Genomic DNA, 22,267 nt, shown 5'->3' with positions numbered 1-22,267 from the left:
CCTCAACTGGGTTTATTCCAATTCCCGTAACCTTGTGCTTTATTTCTGGCCATGAGACAATCACTGAGCTGCTCTTTCTGATCCACTGGAGGTTGTGCTCACAGTCATGCCAGAGCCGTGATCCCTATGGCCAATCACTTCGCAGGAATTCCAGCAGCGTAGGGGAAAAGTGCACAGACAGACAGCCCCGCCTGCTGCATAGGAATCCATGGTCCCGCACTTCAGAACGATGGAGGACTAACGATCATGACTCTTGAATAAGCTCTTTAGATACAACCAAGGGAAAATAAAGACTGATTGCAGATCCCCAAAGCGTAAAAATTGTGCATATGACTTTTGGAAAAAGAGTGGCAAAAAAATCTAGCCACCTGGCTCTATGAAGCTGGGAGTTGGGGCAAGACAAAGAGAAGTATCTTTTATAAGCCATCATTAGATTGTTTTCGTGTTTAGATTGCTATTTTTTCAACTGACCTCTTATTACATCCTCTAGTAGTGACAGTCAAATGTGGAAACCAAATGAGTATCAGAAGGACAAGATATCCACCCCCACCTCCACCCTCATATCATTCAGAGTTGTATCTGGCCGGACTTCTCCAGCCAAATCGGCCCTTGAATGTGACTCTGCTTTAAAACTAGAGGCTGCAGACTGTGAACCCTCTACTGCTCAGAGAGATGTTGTTTGGACGGCACTACGCTCTGAATCAGCTGACATCATTTACAGCTCAAGAGATCGTCTAAGGTTCAGAAGCTTTAGCCACACTTGAGCTTCAGCAGACTGTCAGTTGGCCCTTTTCGGATGGGGCATTTCTTGCCAGCTCCCCACTGGCCTGCTTCACTCATTTGCATCAACTCGCTGACCCTTTTAGGCTTTTGAATGTTAACCCTTGCTTTAAATGAACATGTATCTCTGGTCTGATCCTCCCTCACCCCAAAATGGTGGTCAACTCTTAACTAAAGACCCACACGGTTTTCCTATATCAGGTTGCTGCTTGTACTGACAGTTAGAAACAGAAAATCAAATACCACATCATCTAAAGCAGATGGTGGGCTTTTTTTCTCTTCTTAATACAGGGAGGCTGTGCAAAGTCTCACTACAGACACACATTTTAAAGTTATTGCTGTTCCATTGAATGGTGGTTCTGTCCAGCACAGACATCCTTGCCTGAGTTTACTGTCAACAGTACTAACTTCCTTGGAAACAAAAGTTTATAGAGAAAAAAGAGCCAGGAAACATTATTTCTTCTAATTGCCAATAGAGGCGGAATTTTTCTTGCATCTATAATAAATGAAAACGAAGAACATGGGACAAAACTCACATCACTTGCATCTGATGTTTTTGCAAAAAACCTGGTTACATTTTAGGTTGATCTCAGGACACAAGAATTGTTTCTGCATTCAAACCGGGTACACATGGCATGGGGTGGTAGAGAGCGAGCATGAGTTGACTGCCCATGTGTGTGATTTGCTACAAACAGTTCAGCTTGACTGCTGTGAAGGTATGTGTCGAACAAGGCAGCTATGATAGAAAGTGGACTGGTGCCTCCCTGGCACCTCTCGTTAATATGCAGAGTTCATTATAATTTAGGGTCTCTTAGATTCTGTCAAAAAGGTCTAAGTACCCACGAGACCACTGTAGTCTCTGCTTTTACCAAATCAGTGGCCTTTTAGTCCAAAGCCCAGAAAACAGTATTAAAACAAGGGAATCCAGGCAGGGTATGCTTGTGCAGTACATCTCCACCTTCAGCTTTGAGGCTCTGGGGACAAAAGAACTGCAGAAAAAGGAACACAAAGATGACCTGAGTCATGGGCAGTAGGGGTCTATGTGAGATGTTAGATGGATTTGGGGTCCCCTTTCTCTTCCGTTCCCTCCAAAGTTTGCCTTTCCTTTCACAGACCACAAGTACAGCTTCACCTCCCTGTCGGGTTCATCTAATGCCGCCGAGATGTCTGTATTTCCCTTGCTCGGTGCTTGCATAGGAAGCTTGGGTTCACTGGGAGATACATATTCCTGTAAATGGAGCAGCTGGATTATTGGCTCTTGGCAGATTTTAGAAAACAAGACTAAGTTGTTCTTACTCGTGAGCAACTTGTCAGCAAGTCCAAATAGTAAAAGTAAGTTTCGTTTACAACATGAAGTCACTGCTCGTTGGTCTGAAAGCCTTGTCAGAGGTTCTCTCATTGGCATATTTAATTGATGCCATTTCCATTTTGTTGTCATTTTCCTGTTTTGTTTTGTTTTTTTTCCTCCCCCTCCTTCTGGATGTACCTTTTTATTTTATTTTTGAAATAAAACATCCCTGAGTGGATACAGTGCAACATCTGCATCAAGCAGTGATTGTCATTTACGAAGCATGGAGTGAAAAGTAGGGCTCATGGGTAATTTTTTCCAGTGCATACTTTGCCATGAATGTGTTGTGAACATTTGTGAGTGTTCATGGGGAAGGGACGAGGATCGCGTGTGGTAAAGGAAGTTGTTCTTACCCAACCTTCAAAATACCTCGAGAGGGAGTCACAGCAGATGTTTAAAGGGCAGCTTGTAAAAGTGCTTTGTTACCATTGAAAGTATGTCTTGGTTCTCTTTTAAGGGACCGATTTGGCAACCGTGGCGAAGAACGGAAATCTCTTTTCTCAACTGAAGTGGGCTGAGCGCATACTGGTTTCCACTGCTCTGTTTCGGTTCAGTCTCTAGCTGTTTCCTATCCCCTCGCCTCAAAAGGTTCATGCCGTCCCAATTAAATGCCTGCACTAGTGGAAACGACACAAATTCAAATCCAGTACCTCCTGAGGCAAATGTGGGGAGCAATCTTTTTCCTACATCACCCATGGGACACGGGAGGAAAAAATTCTCAGCCGCTTCATCCATCGGGCCAATTTAAACCCTCCAAGGTAAACTGGAGGAAACAAACCATCCCCTTGCAACTGAGCAGGAATTACAGGCTGACAATGGAAAACACTAGGCCAACAGAACAATGAAAACAAAATTTGACATAAGTTCAAAGCTCAAAGGGAAACACCAAGTAGACACATTAAATGTCGCCTATCACAAGCCAATCATAAAACATACATTGCATTTGGAAACGGCTTGGTTTAATTGAGTGCCTTCCATTACCCTGTTTTCCTAGCAATCAGTAAAGTAATCTTTCCATTAGAAGGAAATATGACTCTTGGAATTAATTCTTTATACAAAGAGCTAGCAGGAGTGACATTTACACCAAAAAGAATTGAGTCCCTGTAGCAGCATAATAAGCAGTCTACAGCTGTCTTCTTAGACACTGAAGTTAATTTGGTCCAATGTAGTTAAATTAATTGAATATAACAGTAGTTGAGAAAGAGATTCATTATTTTAAAGCCTTTTTGTTTTTCCCCATTGGTTTGGAATTCATCAATCACGAGGTGGAGAAAGACTCTGTTTTCTGAAAGAAAAGACTGCACTTCCGTTTGATCGTCAGTGAGGAGTTCTGTGGAGATGGCTCTCAACCATGTAACTCAGGAAAGCATAAGAGAGGAACCAAGAACTCAAAGTTTCCACTGATGGAAACGTTATAAAGCAGGTGTGTGTGCGTGTGCATGTGTGTGTGTTTGAAAGGAAAAAGGGGCTGGGCTATACTTAGAGGAGATCACAATTTTCATTGTTTTATACATAGAGCTCTCCTCTCCCTTCCTTTTTAAAAACCCTATTTTGGATGAAATAAGTCCAAAGGCATAGGCCTCAGACCACAGGTAGAACAAACTCCATAGAATTTATGTTTTTTTCCTGGTGATCAGTTTGATTGAAGAGCAGGTGCAGAAGTGAGAATTTGTACTAGGAAGCCTCAACTCTCTAATCCTCATTTCACTTCTTGCGAACTGTACTTTTAAAAGATGCTAAGAAAATAATCTCAGGCTAGATGGAGAATGTAATTTCAAACTGCATGGGAAAGAGTTTGGCTTTGGGGTGTATTTCTTTTATATAATAACTCAGATATTTTTTTCCAATCTGTCAAGTTTTTGCTATATTTTTATAATGCAGGTTTTGGAATTGGAAAAAACTAGAGGCTCCTGATTAAAGGACATATAACATCTTGCCTTCCTTTTGTTTCTGCTTTTCCTAACAAACTTTATTAAAGAAAATGGATATAAAGAACTACTTCTTTACTTTGTATATTTTCTTTCTACTTCTTCTTTGCCAAAAAAAAAATATATATTTTTTAGAGAGAAAATCTTTACATGAAATGGCATTGGGACCCTAGCTTCTGATTTACTCCAATTTTATTAGAAAAAAATTGCTGGTGATTTTAATCTACAGATTGTAGTTCTCTGTTGAAGACACAGTAAGCACCAAAATCAAGTTTCTTTCATAACCTGAAATCCAAAGAAAAGAAGTGTTTTGTGTGTCCTGGTAAAAATCTATGGTTTGGTCAAAAAAGTCCTGGGCTCCACAATATTACCTGTGGCCTAATTCTTAAAACAGGAAAATGGCTCCAAATACTTGTATTTCCCCTCCAATATGTACCATCTTGACAAGGCTTTGATGTCATTGATAGAAGCAGAGTTTTTATACAGAGGCCATGCATTATAATTCTTCCTTTGCAGACTTATTTCTGAATTGGTACCATCTTGCCATTGACTATGGATGAACACTCTGGTTGGGAAAACAAAATCCTGATTGTCTAACATAAAGGTAACATATAACACAGAAGGTAAATAATATAAGAGAGCCTGACTGAACCTCCTTTGATAGTAGGTATGATATTTTAAGCCACAGTGCATGTGCATGTATAAGTAATTGTCATATATAATATTCTCAGATATTATATACTTATTACATATATGCACAGTGCCTTCCAAGACAGCTACAAATTTACACATGCATCAACTATCTAAAAACATAGAAATAGGTAAACCTATTCAGTGGAATTTTCTTAAATTATATTTGAACCATCAACAGGAAAAGTAATCATGTAAAGTACCGCTCTGTTCTCGTATATATCTACAATAAAATTCTATAAACAATTGTCTCCCAAAACATACCCGAATAAAATTACAAAAAAAGATAATACCCAGTGTCCTATATTTGTATATTTATGGTCATTTCAAAAACAAACAAACAAATAAAAGAGCCCCACTCAGGTGCATATTTACATTCTTCAATCTGTAGCGGTGAAAAATAATTCTATTAAGTGCAGGACATTCCTAATGTTGCAGTAGTGACATTTTCCTTAAGTCTTCATGAACACATTGCTTTTGTGTTAATGGTGATGCATTCCAGGACTATGAGACAGTTCTGTCGCTGCCTTCATTTGCAGACGGTGGCACAGTCAGGATTAAAGAGCTCCTTGTATAACGGAGGAAAGAGTGTATTCACTATGTCTGGATGCGATTGCTTAAATACCTGCAGCTTCTCCCCGTGCAAGTTGCAAACCGCCGTGATGGTCGGTATCTTGGCTATTAACTGCAGAATGGAGGGGCAGGGAAGGAGACAAAGGGGAAAGCTCATTAGTGCTCTGTCTTGTGAATCAGTGTCCTTCTTGGCCCCAGATGAAGGGAAATGGCTTTGGAAAAAGATGTTCAGAAAGAAAGAAGGCTCACTTTCAGCTTTTCCTTTAGAACAAAACAAAACAAACTGCTCATCCTACCCCCCACCCCACCATCTAAAGGGAAAATAAAGAGAAAGAGAGCTGGACCAAGCTTCCTGAGTCATTGTTCTTAAATAAAGTATGTATGGGAGGTAGTCTAGTTTAAGCATTAGGAGTGGGCGCTCTGCAGGCCGGCTGACTGAGTTGGAATCCTGGTTCCAGAACAGCTAATTGGCTGTGTGGCTGTGACATACAACTCAATGCTTCAGTTTTCTCATTTGTAAAATGGGCACAGTACCTGCTTCACTGGGTTGTTGTGTGGACTGAATGAGGTCATTATACAAAAGTGTTAAGAACACTGCAGGCAGGAAACACAGTTGTTAGCTAATATTATTTTCTATTATTTCCCACAGACTTTTGTGATGTGAATATTAGATCTTTAGTTTGAGAAGGTAAAGAAGTTAGGAAGGGGTAGCCTACGCCATATGAGGTGTAGTTCATAATTACCTGGACTGCTTTGCTGTCAGGCTCACTGGCCTGCCTACATCTCTTAAATCCTTTTCTGCTGTAATGCACGAAATGAAACCTATATTTAATCAAGGAAAAATTTGGAAGGTCACTGCCAATTAGCTCCCTTAGGAAGATGTTTTAAAAACCTGCATGAGAATATCCACTTATAATTGCTAGGTTTTGAATTACATATATAACGTAGGATGTAATTTTGAGTTCAAATAAGAAGACCATGTTTTTGTAATAATGTCCACAGTTTGCCAAATGGTATAGAAGTCTTAGGAGATGAACAATTCTAACTTTTAACATACTTATAATTAAGGTATACTTAGAATCTATCATTTAATGTCAACATTAGCTTAAATCCAAATCTCATTGTGATCCAATGACTGTGGGAATGAGGTTCTCATATAGAGAATAGTTTTACAAAAGATAAGCTTGATCGTTCATATAGCTCACTTGAAAGTGACAATAAAATATTAATAAAACCTATCTAATCACCAAGTAGGCTCACTGTGCTCCCTCCCCTACTTAATCATAAGAAACCATTGCACTCTTTGAAGTACAAGAGGAAATAGATAATTAGGTACTTTGTGGCTTTCCGAAATTTCCACTCTTTCATTAACTTTCCTTTCAACAACTGATGATGATATTACCATACTATGAACAATTTAAAAATAGCGTTATGGTGAGAGCTGTTGACATATTTATTAAAGGGATCTAGAACACATGAGGAAGTCTGGTGTTCAGACTTCCCGTTTCTGCTGTTGTTTACTGGTAGGGCTAGAAGTGAAAAATGTGGAATCTTTGTCTATCAAATGAATGTTAAATTTTAGACTGAGAGAGAAGACTTTCTGTCCAACACTATGAGTTACTTCAAAACAGATTGGTTCTTGCTAATAATCGACTTGGAAAGACAGATGTGAATCAAGTTACCACACAGACAAAAGCAAGCTGAAAACCTGCGGTGAGTGCTGTGCAGGAATGATGCTGGAAGTGGTGGATATTAGGTCATTCAGGCTTCTTCTGGCAGGCCAGGAAGGCTTCCCCAGAAAGTGCCACTTAGAAATTTTTTTATTGTTGAACATATTACATATGTCTCCTTTCCCCCCATTGACCTCGTCTAGCCACCCCCAACCTCCACCGCAAACCTTCCGTCACCCTATTGTCTGTGTCCATGCACATATGCGTACAAATTCTCTTCCCTCTCCCCCTCCCTGCTTTCTGGGATTTGACAGTCTGTGTTCCATGCTTCTGTGTTTCTGGATCTATTTTGTTCATCAGTTTATTTTGTTCATTAGATTCCACATATGAGTGGGATCGCGTGATACTTATCTTTCTCTGACTGGCAGAAAGTGCCATTTATGCTGGGCTCTGAAGGAAGGGTGAGATCTAACCAGGTGCTGGGGCTGGGGGTCACAGACTATGCCCCAGGGTCGTATGCAAAAGTGCTGTGGTGTTGGGGACGGTGGAAGCAGCTGAAGGAAATTAAGTCTTGCCGGAGCAGTGGGTGAGCTTGTCCAAGGATAAAGCTGGAGATGGGGCTGGCCAGGTGACACAAGGTCTCAGTTACATTAAGGTCTTTGTAAGGGTTTTCAACAAAAAGAGAAAGATGATCAGAAGCCCATTCTGAAAGATTCGCTTTGGGTCCAGGACGGAAAACTGCATCTTTTCTATGCTTTCATAGGTGAAGAGTGTGCGAGTGTCCACTGGACTAGAGTTCCTTGGGAAATTATTCAAGCTCTCTTAAGCAGCTGGTCCACACAGAAGGAGACTGTGACAGTTTGAGAACAGTTACAGTTCTCCCTGAAAGAGCTACCAAATGCAGAAAGGCTTTGAAAGCTACCTATAATCATTGCAGTTGAATTGATGATGTGCAGAGCTCCTGAAACTCCCACAAGCAACTCTGGAATGCTTGTCGGTCTTTAGTGTATGTGAGTCACTGGGGTGCTTCCCGCAAATGCAGGTTACTGGGATCTACCCCTAGGGATTGTGTTTTTCTGTAAGCCTAGGTGGAGCTCAGACCCCATGTTTGAGATGAACATTCCGTGGGGATACTGATGTAGTGGGTCCATGAGAGAGAGTTTGAGAAACACTGTTTCAGAAGTTCAAATCTTATACATTTACAACTGTTTTTTAAAATTGAAAAGTAAATTATTTATTATATTTGAAACAGTCCTGGTAGCTGCGTGTAAAGCTGGCTCCTTTTCAGGAGACAGGCAAGCAACTGTATTTAGAGAGGGAAGAGTCCGTGTGCTTAGTCCTATTAGTTTGGTGAGGGACAAGTCATGAAATTCCCGAGGCCCCTAGGACACAAATACCGCATAAGGAGGAGTAGCCGATTAAAAACTAAAACAGCATATGGGTTTGAAGCCTGACTGAGTCCTGCATCTGCTATTTCTAGCTTTGTGATCTTGGGCAAGTCACTGAACCTCTCAGCTTTCTTATTTATCAGGTAGCAATCATGGCAGTCCCTATCTCAGAGTGTTGTTGTGAGGATCAAATGAGACAATACAAACTCTCTGTAGCAGAGCCTGGCATAATATATGTGTGTCAATATATGTGTAAGGGTCATGCTTCCATTCCCATATAATGCTTCCTTCAAGGAGAGAAATACATAGTCAAGACCACACTTGTTTAGCCAAATAAGACACAAGACAAGAAACCAGCTTAGCCCTTAACCAAGCACCAAAAATCGAATCTTTGTATATCAGGTGTGCATACAAAATCAGCCACTTACTTTTATTGAAATAAAAAAGCAACATATTGGTTTTCATTTTCTTGTAGCAATTAAAATAAGTTTCTCATTTAATAAACTGTGATCCATAAAGTTGAATTCCAGGTGCTACAATTCTTCCAGCAGTTTTTTTGTTCCTTCAGAGAAGAGGGGTGGGGTGGGAAATTAAATGTATGAGACAAGGATTGAAACCCTTGCTCAGCTTGCACTGGAATTATTTGACCAGGTGTTCGGTTTTGGAAAGGGAATATAGATTCTTGCTTCTTTCCTGCCTAAAACTGGGTTTAAGAGGCATCTGATTCAGAAACTCATTCTCCCCTCTTCTGTGGGACTTGGGTTCTTCCCTGTTGCTCATCTGGAGAATGGGCTGAATGGTGAGACTTGCTTTTGGTAAAAGAATACTGGGGCCACTCGAACAAGGATCACCGAGAAAGGCAAAGAGCTTCCCCAATCTCTGTGCTCTCGGAAGAGGCTGGTGTAAAGGCATCCAGTCAGCTGTGGAAACAGAAGTGCTGACAGGGGCATCCATCACTCTGGAGGCATGGTGGGCCAGGAGGCCACACAGGGGCAGCAGTAGCACTTGCCAGCGCCCAGAAAGGCCTGGTGGAGGAAGCAGCTGGCAGTCACTTATTGTTCATTAATATTATGTACTACCGCTGGGGGACCCCCATTTCAAAGGGAGCTCAGAGCAGCCTCAGCAGCAGTTAATGGCTCAACAACTTTTTAAACAGCTGGGGAGGTGATCCCGAAGCACTTGGAGATGAAGGGGGTAGTCAGTTTCAAATCATCATGAAATTTCTTCATGCTTAAGTAATCCCCACAGCGGGGATAGACAGAGGGTCTGTGAAAAGGCATTTTCACATTCATGTCTTTCTTATAGAAGCATTTTTATAAGAAGGAAGCTTTAGCTTATACCTACCGGGTCTACAAGAAGAAAAAGCAGCTGTTGGAGAAGAGATAATAATCCTATGCCTCTTTCCAGAGGGTAGCTTTATGAGGAAAATCCATAATATTATGGCTGGCACATTTGCTGTTGAAAACATGAAACCTGAAGAGCGTAAAGCTAGTGATCTTGTTCAGAAGGGCTCCCAGGCCACCAAATGCCCTCCAACCTGACGCAGGAAGCCGACAAGGGTTTGATCAAAGTGTAAGAAACTCCAAAGCACTGATAAAAACGGGGGGCAAGTGAGGCTAAATACCTCCATTTCAATTGTTCATTCACCTTTGAGCTTTTACTTAGTAGCTTGGCACTATGATAATGGAAAGACAGACTTCTGTCTCTATATTGATGATACAGTTTGTTGTTGTTATGCTAGAAATGGACTTAGGAATGAAGAAGGTAGTGAACCTGTCGGTTTGTGCGTCTCCCAGCTCCATCTATCACAGTTCCCCCTGGGAAGGCTGAAGCCTTCCAGATCTGAGGGGGAGATGAACCTCAACGAACAGACTCGTCACAACATGGTGCAGCCATTCTTGGCCGGGTCATTCTCTCCCCATGGCCAACCCGAGATCTCCATTGTGTTTTTGTTCACATGGCGTAACTTTAGGCTCATACTTATGGCGGAAGGGATGCTGTGTGGCATCTTCATAGACAGTAAGAGCTTTAACAAGACTGCCTATTTAATACAAATAGAAAAAGAAAATAATAATAGTATTGCTATTATCTCTCCTTGAAGGGGTAATATTTCCTATAATAACAGAAAAGAGAGAGCTGAGTAGGAGGCAGGCAACTTCTGGCCAGCTAGGGATAGGGGGAAAGAGAGGAGTGACAGATTCTGAGCTTCAGCAGAATAACTCCACACAGATGCTTCCCCATCTTGGAAGGTCTAGTTATCAGCATGAACTCTGGTCTAAAAGCACCCAGAGGGTGGTATGGCCTGTGATTCCTAGAAAGGTTGCGTCTCCAGCACATGTCAAGGCACAGGCATTGCACACTGTTTTGAGAAGCGTATTGAAGGTGTGGCACTCACCGAAGTGTTCTAGATGTGGTAACACAAATGACTCTCCCTCTAGACTCTGCATATGGCGAGGTGAGTGGGCTTTGTGAGCCAAGGCACACCAGGAATTCTCCATGCCTTCCCACTGGATATATGACGTGTTATTGTTGAGTTTGCTACTTTTAAACTTCTCAGTCCAGCTCTGGGTGAGACTACACCACCAGGAGTGTTGCACATATTTGCAGGAATGCTGGGAAAAGTCTGTATGCTACCTAACAATATTCTAGGACTCTAATCACCCAGGAGACACAGCAGGAGGGGCTGGACTGGAGAAGAGTAATTGAGGAAGGCTCAGCTCTGGCTCCAGCTCTGGCACCAACCCAGAGGCTACACTTGGGAAAGGCTGGGAATGTGTACCTGAGAACAGGATGTGAGCAGACACGTAGACCCTTGCTTTGCCCTTGGTCATGAGTGCACTGCCTCAGCCTGGCACTAGCTGGACTGGCTTCCTTTCTCCTCCACCCTCTGCCCCTCTGTGCAGGGCAACAAGAATGGCAGGTTCATGACTTGTAATAAGGAAGCCCACAGGCCAGAGAACAGAGTCCACCAGTCTTTGCAGTTCAAACTGCTTTATCAGCCACCTGTCCCCTCCCACAGCAGTGGTCATGCTCTTCTCAACTGAGTGGAGAAAGGGCAGCACAAGCTCCTAATCCTCATAGTGAGCCTCACCCCAGATGTCAACGTCTCCAGGTGAGACACTGCAGCACCTACAGCCCAAGGTGACAGAGCCACTGGAAAGCCTGACAGGGACGTTGACTTCTGGACACAGGCTTTATCAACATCGATGCTTTGCAGCTTTGGGCCAGAATCTCATCCTTGACTAAATCACCACAGTGCACAGAGTCCTGATTTGCATCTACAAGGCTTGGTGAAATCTCTCTTTCTTCACTTATTGTGATGGCAGAACATCTAAAGTGTCCTTAAAACTATCACACTGAACTGAGCATGGGAGGGCAGAAGAAGATCTTAAGGAGAAACCTTTGTTTTCCTCTTTTTGAGTCAAAGAATATTATGCCGAAGGGATTGATGACCATCCAGTGCAACCTACTCATTTCCCCAGACAAGAAAAGTATAGCCCAGAGAACAGATGGGCTGCCTCCCTAGTCAGATGGGGCTTAAAAAATATATATGTATATTATAAATACACATATGTATTTTTTCCCCCATGAGCTTCAGTGAAAGTGATCAGTGTCATCTCATTCCTGGCTTCTCAAGTCCAGATCCAGCCAAATCTAACTATTATTCATAGCTCAAATATACCTCATACTTTCTTACCTTCACATCATATCCCCCATTTCTTGGAATGCCATACTCCACCTCTTCACCTCCTCCCCCAACTTCCATCTTTTGAAATAGTTTTCATTCATTGGTGATTAGCTCAAATATACCGTCTCCTGGGTAAAAAATTCTCCGCCACTAAAATTTCTTTTGTCCACAACTATAACAACACTTACAAACTACCTATTATGAACCATGCAGCTTGCTTATATTTGATCTCATTTAGTCCTTAAAATAACCAAATGAGATTGATACGATCTGTAGTCACATTTTACAAATGAGGAAACCGAGGCACAGGGAGGTTAAGTCACTTGTCCAGGGTCACTCAGCTAGGAAGTGTTTTTGATGGTTTCTTATAAATATACTATGTATTATCATTATGCTGATGAGCAAAGACAACTAGATTTTTAATAGGATATTTTTTAGATAAAGAAACAAATGAAAACTGATTAATATATAGAGAGATTAAAACCATTTAGCTAATGGGCACAGAATTCCTGGATTTTCAAACCTTCTCTTGGTCCAAATTTGGTTAAAAGTATAAGACACTGTTACTTGAATTTAATTTCAAGAGGTGGGCATGTAGGAAGTGTGCTGGAGACTGTTCTTTCAGGACAAAGTCCACTGACTGTGGGTGCACCTCTTACCTGACATCTGCTACACCGGTTCAGGGTGAAATAGTCGTTGCACAGTACACAGGAGGCAGATCTGCCCCACCTACTGGGGATTTAACCTGAGCCCTGGACTTGCATACAATGGTTGAGTATGTGTGTATTTTTCTAGAGATAGGTTTCATAATGTTTGCCAGATTCCCCAAGGAGTCTATTAATAGCATTCATAAGAATGGTCGTCTCTGTTTCAGAGGTATTGTGGGACATTTCTGAAAGGATGAGAAGACTCTGTGGTAGGGTAGAATTGTTTTCTCGGATTTAAACAAAACATTTATTCCTTCTGGAGAGTGTGGGTTTGATAAGAGGTTGTCCCTATATGTTAATGGTGCCATTGTCCTTAAAGCATTCAAGCTCAGGACCTTGAGAGATGTTGCCATCCCTCCCCCAGCATCTGACAGCTGATGAATCTGTCTTTGATAAATGAAGTGACGTATCCAAAGCCACACAGTTCAGAGCTGGGATGAGAGTCCAGTTCTCATTCTCTTTCATGACCCCTCCACATTTGTTCAAATGACACCCTATTAAAATGATGACAGTTACAAGGAAGGGCCCCCACAAAAACCCAACGTCCACACAAGACCCGTGGAAGCAATGCTTTGTCATCTGGTTCCAGGGAATTTTATACAAGAAATTACTCTCTTCTAACACTTTCTCTGGTCCCCAGCTTTGCAACATTGTTACTGTAAGAAAAGAACTGATTGGATGTTAACTGGACTTATTGTGGTGATCATTTTGTAATATAGTATAAACAGGTGTTAAATCATTATACTAGTATTGTGCATCCCCAACTATATAATATTTATATGCCAATTATATCTAAAAACTTTAAAAAGAATTGACTTGTATACTTTTCCCATCAAAGATGGAGAAAGGAGAATTAAAGTGACCTACTGTCTGTGTTCTAATTTTTTTCTTGCCACTAAATACCTTTCATTCTTCATTTTTCCTGTCTCCTTTCTATCTTAATACCTCAGATCGCCAGCACCAGGACACCAGAAGGTAAAAGATGGTGTAAGCATGAGAGTTTTCCTCTCCTAGGATAGTAATAATCAGTGTCACAGTATGTTAGAATCCATGTAGTGCAAATATCTCATTTGAACCTAAAGCACATCTATACAGGAGCCAGGAATTATAATTTTCACTTTACACACGATGAAACTAGAGTTTTCTGAAAAGCAGACAGTCCCCCTGAGCAGAATAGCAACAACTTTTGTCTAACTCTGGATTTTATCAACCTTTATTTTAGTTTGGTAAATATGGGAACCAAAGTCTTTGGGAGATCCCAAATCAGCACCCTCAGTTAATTAACTAGCCGTATTTATTCATTTTGCTAATTACATATGCATTCTAAGAGACAGATGCAGGTATTCACATTACCATCTCTTCTGTCTGGTTATCTGAAAGCATATAGTTTGGCTCGTAACTGGGAGAAAACAGGTGCAGAGTGAAGGTGATTTGTCTTTTCCCACTAAGTGCAAAGTTATACCAAAGAGAACTAGCCCTCCACATTGTGAAAATGTTCTTCCTAGGTCTTGTTAATTTTAACACAAAGTTACCATAATGAAGCAGCATATTTAACTCATTCAGTATTTTTTTATAACTATGCTCTTTATGTGCAAAGTAAATTCTGATAGTATCCCCGATAGAGTCTTTCCTCCTTTTTAAAATAATTTCAAGAGCAGAATGACAGCGTTTTAATAAATAACAACAACAAGACAAAGAGTGAGATTTCTAACATCTTTACCACGAATAAGCCCCATTTCCTAGTTGCTTACCCTGTAAAAGAATTCCAGTTTTTTTTTTTAACATATCATCCGTACTCCATATTATGTGTTCACCACCCCAAAGTCAAGTCTCTGACTATCACCATTCATCCCTCCTCCACCTTCCCTCATCCCGCCAAAAATCCAGTTTTTAAGAGAGCAAAGGTACTTAGAAATCTAAAATAATTCTGGCCCTCAAAAATTCTTATGAAATTAGAGATACTTTAAAATCTAAAATAGTGCTAAATATCAATTATTAGAAAATTCCTTCTTTTTATGATCATTTTATGTTGGTAAACAACTTGTCTCAGTTCTCTTCTTAAACATCACTATTCCTAAGCTGAATCAAGAAATTGCTGGTGTGTTGCCTGCTTTTGCCCATGAGACACTTGTCATTGTGAAAGACCCCCCAGGGCAAATCTTGAGTGAAGAGATTAGAGTTGAAGGGAATTTTACAAGGAATCAGCCTAATCTTCTATTCTGGGTAGTACTGTCATTTGCAATATATCCGAGAGGAAACCAAGCAGTATCTATTAGAATATGGCCAATGACAGGGAGCTCACTACTTCACACAGTGGTTGACCCTTCCTTTCAGCAACCCTCATCGTTTTATATTTCTTCCATGTTTTGAGTAAAAATCTACCTCTTAGCTTTTGCCCGGACCTGACTCCTGTGTGGCACAGAGTCTCCTCTTGTGCCACATATGCGTTCTGAAGACTTGATTCCTTGCTTTGAGCTTTTGTTTTTCAGATGACATGCCTCAGTTTCTTTCATTTGTTTCCCTGTACCGGGGTTTCAGGTCCATCAGTATCGCCCTTTCCTAAGGGGCGGCATTCTCCTCTCCATTTACTGTCATTCACTAGCCTCCCTTTTAAACGTGAACTCAAAATGTATGCACCTTTGGTAACATTCAGAAATCACTGTTGCCAAGAACTGTCTCTTGCTTTACACATCAGCGCCCTTTAGCTCATTGCACCCTCTTTCAGTGACAAGGGGCCTGTGGTCTGCGGACCTACCTTTGCCAAGGTCTCATCATCCAGGTGGTTCTTCTGAATCACATGTTGAAGTGCAAAATAAATCTTTTCCTGAAGCTTCTGGACCTTCCTTGGTTCTATCAGCCAGGCTCGGTCTGACAGCAGAAAAGAATGGTAAGAAGGAGTGGGAACGTAAGCTTTGCTTTATTTCACCTGCATATACAAGTGCTGAGTTTCAGACCCATTTCAAATTTGTTCTAAATTGCTTCTGAAGTCATGTAATTTTTTATAGTGAACATAAATGTTTTATAAGCAATTCCATGATGACAGGAATGCACAATAGATTGACGTAGGAAACCAGAATGCACTAAGGACCCAATGGTTAAGTAAACTCCAGTCTTGCCTATGAAGGTACACTTTGACATGTCATTCTAGCTATACCTACCAATAATACCAGCCTCTACACTTTTTATCCATTAAGGCTTATTTATTTCTCTTTTAAATGGAAAAAGTGACAAATATTTACTTCTGGTAACAAACAACTGCCAAATAGTTTCCTCCTACCATTTACTCACTGCATTTGATTATGCCCATAGAGTGTAGTGCGATGGAATATTAATTCTAAGCCTGTGGGTCTATGATGAGGGAGGTGGTTTTACCTCTATGCCTATTTGCTGGAAGGAAGTGTAACAGAATGATAACATCGCTTATAAAAGGGAAAGGCGATTTGTATTGTCTCATTTAATCCTCACATAAGTATAAAATCAATTTTAAAAATTTAATCCTGAGTCCTCTTTTTCTATAATGAATTTTTAAAAGGTGAATAGGATAAGCCCTCTCTTCCTCCTTTCTTTCCTTTTTACTCCTTCCTCCCTCTTTTCATTCCATTCTTCCCTTCCTCTCTCCCTCCTTCCTTCCTTTCTTCCTAGAAACTCTAGACACCATGGTGACAAAATTCAGCCCAGCATCAATGCCTTAGGTTGGAACTTCAATGGAGAGACTCCTGGAGTCTCCAAATGCTGAAAAATACTCATGGAAAAGAACCTGGACATGATCCTTCTGAACACAGTTCAGGTCAGGTGAGAAACTCGATTCTGTAATCCTAGACAGGGCAAGAACAAGTCTAGCCAACAGTGAAGCAAACCCTTACGTAAGTGAGCACAAAAGCCTTCAGTTGACAATTGTCAATCAGAATAAATTAAGTGTCTCTCCCTCTCCCCTCTCTAAACTCTCTGGAGCTGAATAGACAGTAGTCATTATGGCAAGAACCTTGGGGGCGGGGAGGGGTGTCTGGCATGAGATGGAGCCTTCGTAGTCTGGAAATCTATCTTCTCTTTTATTATGGCACTAGGCCAGAGTGGCAAACCAGGTATTTGGAGTAGCTAAAGCCTCTGAGTGTGGGTCTGTTACCAGAGTTGGAATTGGAAGATTCCCCACGAGGTAGAGTAAGCCAAATATAGTGCTTCCAAGCTCAGCAGAATTTGATGGCCATTCTAGAGAACGGCCTATGGTTCAGTTGACTCCTAACTCATAAGGTACAGGCTTGCCTTCCTGTGGAAGAGTTATTTTTAAGGATTGATAAATCATGTCTTAAGTATTTGCTGTTAGGAATTTACTGACTTGCCACAAACATACCTAAAGAGGACAGTGAGTTCTGTAACACTTCCTTCCAGCAAGCAGGCATCCGAGGTAAAACCATCTCCCTCATCATAGACCCACAGGCTTAGAATTAATATTCCATCGCACTACACTCTATGGGCATAATCAAATGCAGTGAGTAAATGGTAGGAGGAAACTATTTGGCAGTTGTTTGTTACCAGAAGTAAATATTTGTCACTTTTTCCATTTAAAAGAGAAATAAATAAGCCTTAATGGATAAAAAGTGTAGAGGCTGGTATTATTGGTAGGTATAGCTAGAATGACATGTCAAAGTGTACCTTCATAGGCAAGACTGATTTTTTCCTGCCTCTATGAGAAAATACATTAGGGTATAAGAAAACAAAAATCTAGTCTCTAGAAATAAATGGGTTATTGAAGGAATGAGTCTCTTGACAGTAAAAGTTAGCAGGAATGTGTCTTTTAGTAGAGAACTATCAACAACACTGCTATCCAAATCTAACTGTACAGGCAGCTGAGTGAGTGACTCTGAATTCTCATTCCCGTTGAAGAAGCAGCCAGGTATGGATTAGGATTCTATCCTTTTTCAGGCTGGCATATATTTTTAAAAATAATCTTAACTGCTACAGTTCTATGTGATCTATAAATGTCACACCTTACCTTCTTTGAAAACTTGTTGCCATGTTACTGCATTTTAGAGTTAGATGAGGTCTTTATTATTATGAAGCCCAACCCTCTTACTTTATAGATGAGGAAACTGAGACTCTGAGAGGGCAAGTGTACAAGGTCACACAGGTAAAAGGTGGCACAGCCTGTACTAGGATGTCTCTGCCACATCAGAGATTCTTCCTTTTCTGGTCTTAATAGGAGCCATTTTCCCCTGCTGTCCTTACCTTCTTTTAAATTCTCTAATGTGGCAAAGAAAAAAAAGAAAAGGAACCAGCATTTGCTTGCAATGAGCACACCCACTTACCATGGGTGGATAAGCCAGAGGAAAAGGTATTTAAAGAGGAGAAAGTGTATGCTGTACTTAACGCTGGATCTTTCATTCAGGTATATTTCTTTTGAGTTTCATCTTATTGGACAATTTTTCAACTATCTCCTTTATTTTAAAAATCAAAATGGAACTTAGTTATAACAAGTCACTATCAGTTTTTATTTGCTTGTTAAAGAATAATTTGGCTCTTCTGAATCTGGGATGACCCTTACCACATGCTCTACTCTTACTTTTGAGACAAAACCGGTCGTTCGATTTAACTTCAAACTACTTGCCTTTGGATTGTCCAAAAATATCACAAGCTTGCTAAAGAACATATGGTTCTTTTAAAGTTTCTCTTGAGCACCTTGGCTGAGGTAGGTGTCATCCATGTGAAAGATAAGAAAACAGGTTAAAAAGAAAAGGTAAAGACCTCAGCCTTCCCTACCTGGAGATATCAGAACAGCAGATGAGAACAAAGCAATCTCCTCCTCAGTCAGCTGCAAGGAGCACAGATTCTTTGCAAAGTCAAATGCTTCATTCACTAGGTCATCAGAACCTATAAAAGAAGGCAAGTCAATGAAAATACTTGATTGGAATGGGCAATAGTAAGAAAAGTTATTCAAGGTTGTACCTAGAAGGCACGTAGAAAGAATATTTCCAAGTTGCTATCCATAAAAAGTGATTTAGTAGTAATTATAGATGAGGAATCCAGGCAACCTCTTGACCAGGTAATGAAAGTTAATATTACCAGTGAGGGGCAGATGAAATGGTGTGTGGCCATTGCAATATCCATGTGGGAATGCCTGGCATGAGCCCAATTGTATAAGCTTGAAATTAGTTTCAACTAAAACAATTTAAATAAGTGATTTGGGGCTCCTTTAGTATAGCTACAGCATTCATAGAAAACCCAAAACATTATGTATAAGGGGCTGAGGGCTATCAGTCATGACGGCACTTGAACCTGGTAATGTACGGTGAACAGGGGCCTTGAACTGAGATGTTAAAAATCAACAGAACAGAGATGAGGTATCTTTCAATTTGATAACTTCCCTGGAAATTTGATTGAGGAATAAGCATTCATTTATTTTTATCTTCTAATGAATGATTTGCAGGTCAGTTGGTTAGCCATTGTGAATTTTGGCAAAATAATGCTTCACCCCTACACTGACCCTGGGTAAATGTTTATTTTATGAAGCTGGAAATATCCCCAAGTCGCTTGCCAAGGCTTTTCCTCCTTTCTTGAAAATCTAGCCTTGGAGATGATATGGACGTGTATCAGCTGCAGAAGGAAACACTGCCAGCCCTGATGGTGCTGCTGCCTACCATATCACCTAACGGCACAACAGGTCAAAGGGCAGCGGCCTTCTTGGATGTCTGTGGGCAGGATGTGGAACAAATGGTACTGTCAATCGTTAAAACCTTTCCTGGCATTAGCCCATCTTTGCTAACGTTCTTCTTATCCACGCCGTGCACTGATGCCTGGATGTGAATGATACACAGGCTTCCAGAGGCTGACTCTGAGCCTTCCCATGAGCCTGGACTGGGGGTCATTTTGGGCCGGCTGACACCCACTCTACCTGTGGTCCCAGACTTCATCAATTAACAGGATGAGTGTTACTTCTCAGAATGAGAAACAAATGAAGGAGCTCCTCTCTTAAGTATCTTAACTAATGATTATGACTCTACATTAAAATGTAAGAGGTCACCCATGGATCACCAGTGGTCTACATAATATACTTCATGAAGCAGTAAGCTAGAAGGTATAGAAAAGCTGATTCTATAAAGAATGACCTATAATGCAGCCCAGATCTTTTAGAGACAGTCTTCATTGATTTCCGAATGAGTCCTGGTCAGTCCCAATAGGTCCACGGTTTTCTCCATCGTTTCATGTTTGGATGCATAGTTATAAGATCTCAAGAGTTAGATAAAACATTGGAGGCTCACCTGGTCCAACCCTTATTGGAGGTGGGATACTATGGCCGGTCGGTGTGGCTCAGTGGTTGAGCATTGACCTATGAATCTGGAGGTCTCAGTTTGACTCTGGGTCAGGCCATGTTTCCTAGTTGTGGGCTTGATCCCCAGTGTGGGGCAGGCAGCTGATCAATGATTGACTCTTACCATTGATGTTTCTATCTCCCTCTCCCTCTCCCTTCCTCTCTGAAATCAATAAAAATATTTTTTTAAAAAAATAAAGTGGGATACTAGTTCACAGTAAAGAAGGTATTTTATTTACCAACTGCAAGCTTAGTAGAGAAATGGTTGGTAGCAAATAAAATTGTGTCATCATCAAAGGTAAACTTACCTAAGGCTTTGAACATTTGCATTCCTCCATATTTTCCTTCAAACAGAACAGTGTTGTTTAATGGGTTGAAGGCACGGCACATTCTCACTAAAACCACTTCTAAGCAACCTATGAGAAAAAACAACAACGATGTATAATATATGTAGTCATTAAGAGGTTGTTACTTCATATAGGTCAAGAGACTTTTCAAAAACTTTAAAACATGCAAGACATATAGACACATATACAGAAATCCTTCAAGATTCCTTCCCAAGTAAAAAAATACCTATTTTTGAAATGTAGCTCTCTTGGCACTATGTGAGGAATTAAAGATAAAATACATGTAAAAGGTGGCTGAAATGGAGGGAAGAAACAACATTTTTTAAAGCTATATTTCTTTTTTTTAAAAAAAGAATATATATTTTTTTATTTTTTTACAGAGAGGAAGGGAGAGGGATAGAGTTATAAACATCAATGAGAGAGAAACATCCATCAGCTGCCTCCTGCACACCCCCTACTGGGGATGTGCCCACAACCAAGGTACATGCCCTTGACCAGAATCAAACCCGGGACCCTTCAGTCCGCAGGCCGATGCTCTAGCCTCTGAGCCAAACCAGTTAGGGCTAAAGCTATATTTCTTTCTATTTTTTGACTAATATTGAAGTTGGTGTCAACTCTTGAATTCACAAGTGATGGTAAGTGACCTAGAAAGGAGCTTTGCGGCAGGCAAGCCCAGGCTGTTAACTTTTGTACCAGTTTTGATATTGGGAAAACTAGCTGTCTGCTCCCGTTTTTGCATACCCCATGTATATTTTAGCACATGATGACTTCACGCAGGGACTCCCTCAGTGTGTTGCTTGGGGCACCATTATATCTGATGTTCTTTGAAGTGAGGGTTTCTTTGGTCAAATAAGTTTTGGCAAAATGCTGAATATGTTCTCTCTCCAGAGATAAATGGGTTATGGAAGGAATGAGTCTGAACCATCACAGATCAAAGGTTTGGAAACATCCCAACATGAAGGACCTTGTTCAACCTTGAGGGACCTTGCATTTCTCTGACTTCACTGCTAGCCCACCGAGGACAGGACCCGTGTCTGCAGCCATAGGCAGCTGTGGTTATTTTATTCACTCAATATATGTCCATGACCTGAAAAGGCTCTGGCGCATAATAGTTGCTTAATACGTATTTATTGAATGAATTAGTTTACTACCATTACCCCCCTACCCCCCAACATTTATTGACATCCTGAGGAACTATATTGCTGCAGTTTCTCCACATTTGGGAGAAATGGGGTTTTGCCCCGTAGACTGCTGGAAGGTGATAGCCATACTCGGAAGCCACAAATTTGCATGAGGGCATCACATGGGTAATTTGGCCACTCTCAGTGGTGTACCCAAGGGTACCCATAGTGCCTTTCTTATGCGGCTGCTTTATATTTATGCCTGTGTTTTGTTTCTTTTGTTCTGCTGATTTCTCTTCGCTGTCCCTCATAGGTCACCTGCAATAGGGGCTTGCACATAAGAGGGGTTTTGCAAATGTCAATCGAAGCAACGCTTTTCTAACAAAAACAATAGGTACCATTTATCGAATATCTACAATGTGGAAGGCACTTTCCAAGGCCCCTTACATTCATTATTTTATTTGCTCCTTACAATACCATGTCAGATAAGTTTAAAAAAATTTTGTTGTTGTTGTTAATTCTCACCCGGGGATATTTTCCCAATGATCTTTTAGAGAGAGGGGAAGAGAGTGAAAAAGACAGAGAGAAATATCGGGAAAGACAGAGAACAACATCGATGTGAGAGAAACACATCTTGCACGTGCCCTGACCAGGGCCTGGGCTGGGGAGGAGCCTGCAACCAAGGTATTGAACCCTTGGTTGTGCCCTTGACCGGAATTGAACC

General features: G+C 41.0%; 1 protein-coding gene across 1 annotated transcript in view; it reads right to left on the bottom strand.

The window, feature by feature from the left end:
* Window positions 1–4,164: 4,164 nt before the first annotated feature.
* Window positions 4,165–22,267, bottom strand: part of RORB (RAR related orphan receptor B) — a 172,746-nt gene continuing 154,643 nt past the window's right edge. Inside the window, exons 7-10 of the mRNA XM_081102840.1 lie at window positions 20,384–20,491; window positions 18,527–18,637; window positions 15,528–15,640; window positions 4,165–5,431 (exon numbers count right to left, since the gene is read on the bottom strand). Of these exons, the coding sequence (XP_080958966.1) occupies window positions 5,276–5,431; window positions 15,528–15,640; window positions 18,527–18,637; window positions 20,384–20,491 (488 nt within the window). The 3' untranslated portion in view covers window positions 4,165–5,275. The remainder of the gene's footprint in view (window positions 5,432–15,527; window positions 15,641–18,526; window positions 18,638–20,383; window positions 20,492–22,267) is intronic.

Source organism: Myotis nattereri (assembly GCF_964212035.1).
Source record: "Myotis nattereri genome assembly, chromosome: 12".
Lineage (NCBI taxonomy): Eukaryota > Metazoa > Chordata > Mammalia > Chiroptera > Vespertilionidae > Myotis > Myotis nattereri.
This window is presented reverse-complemented; position numbering and strand designations above follow the sequence as displayed.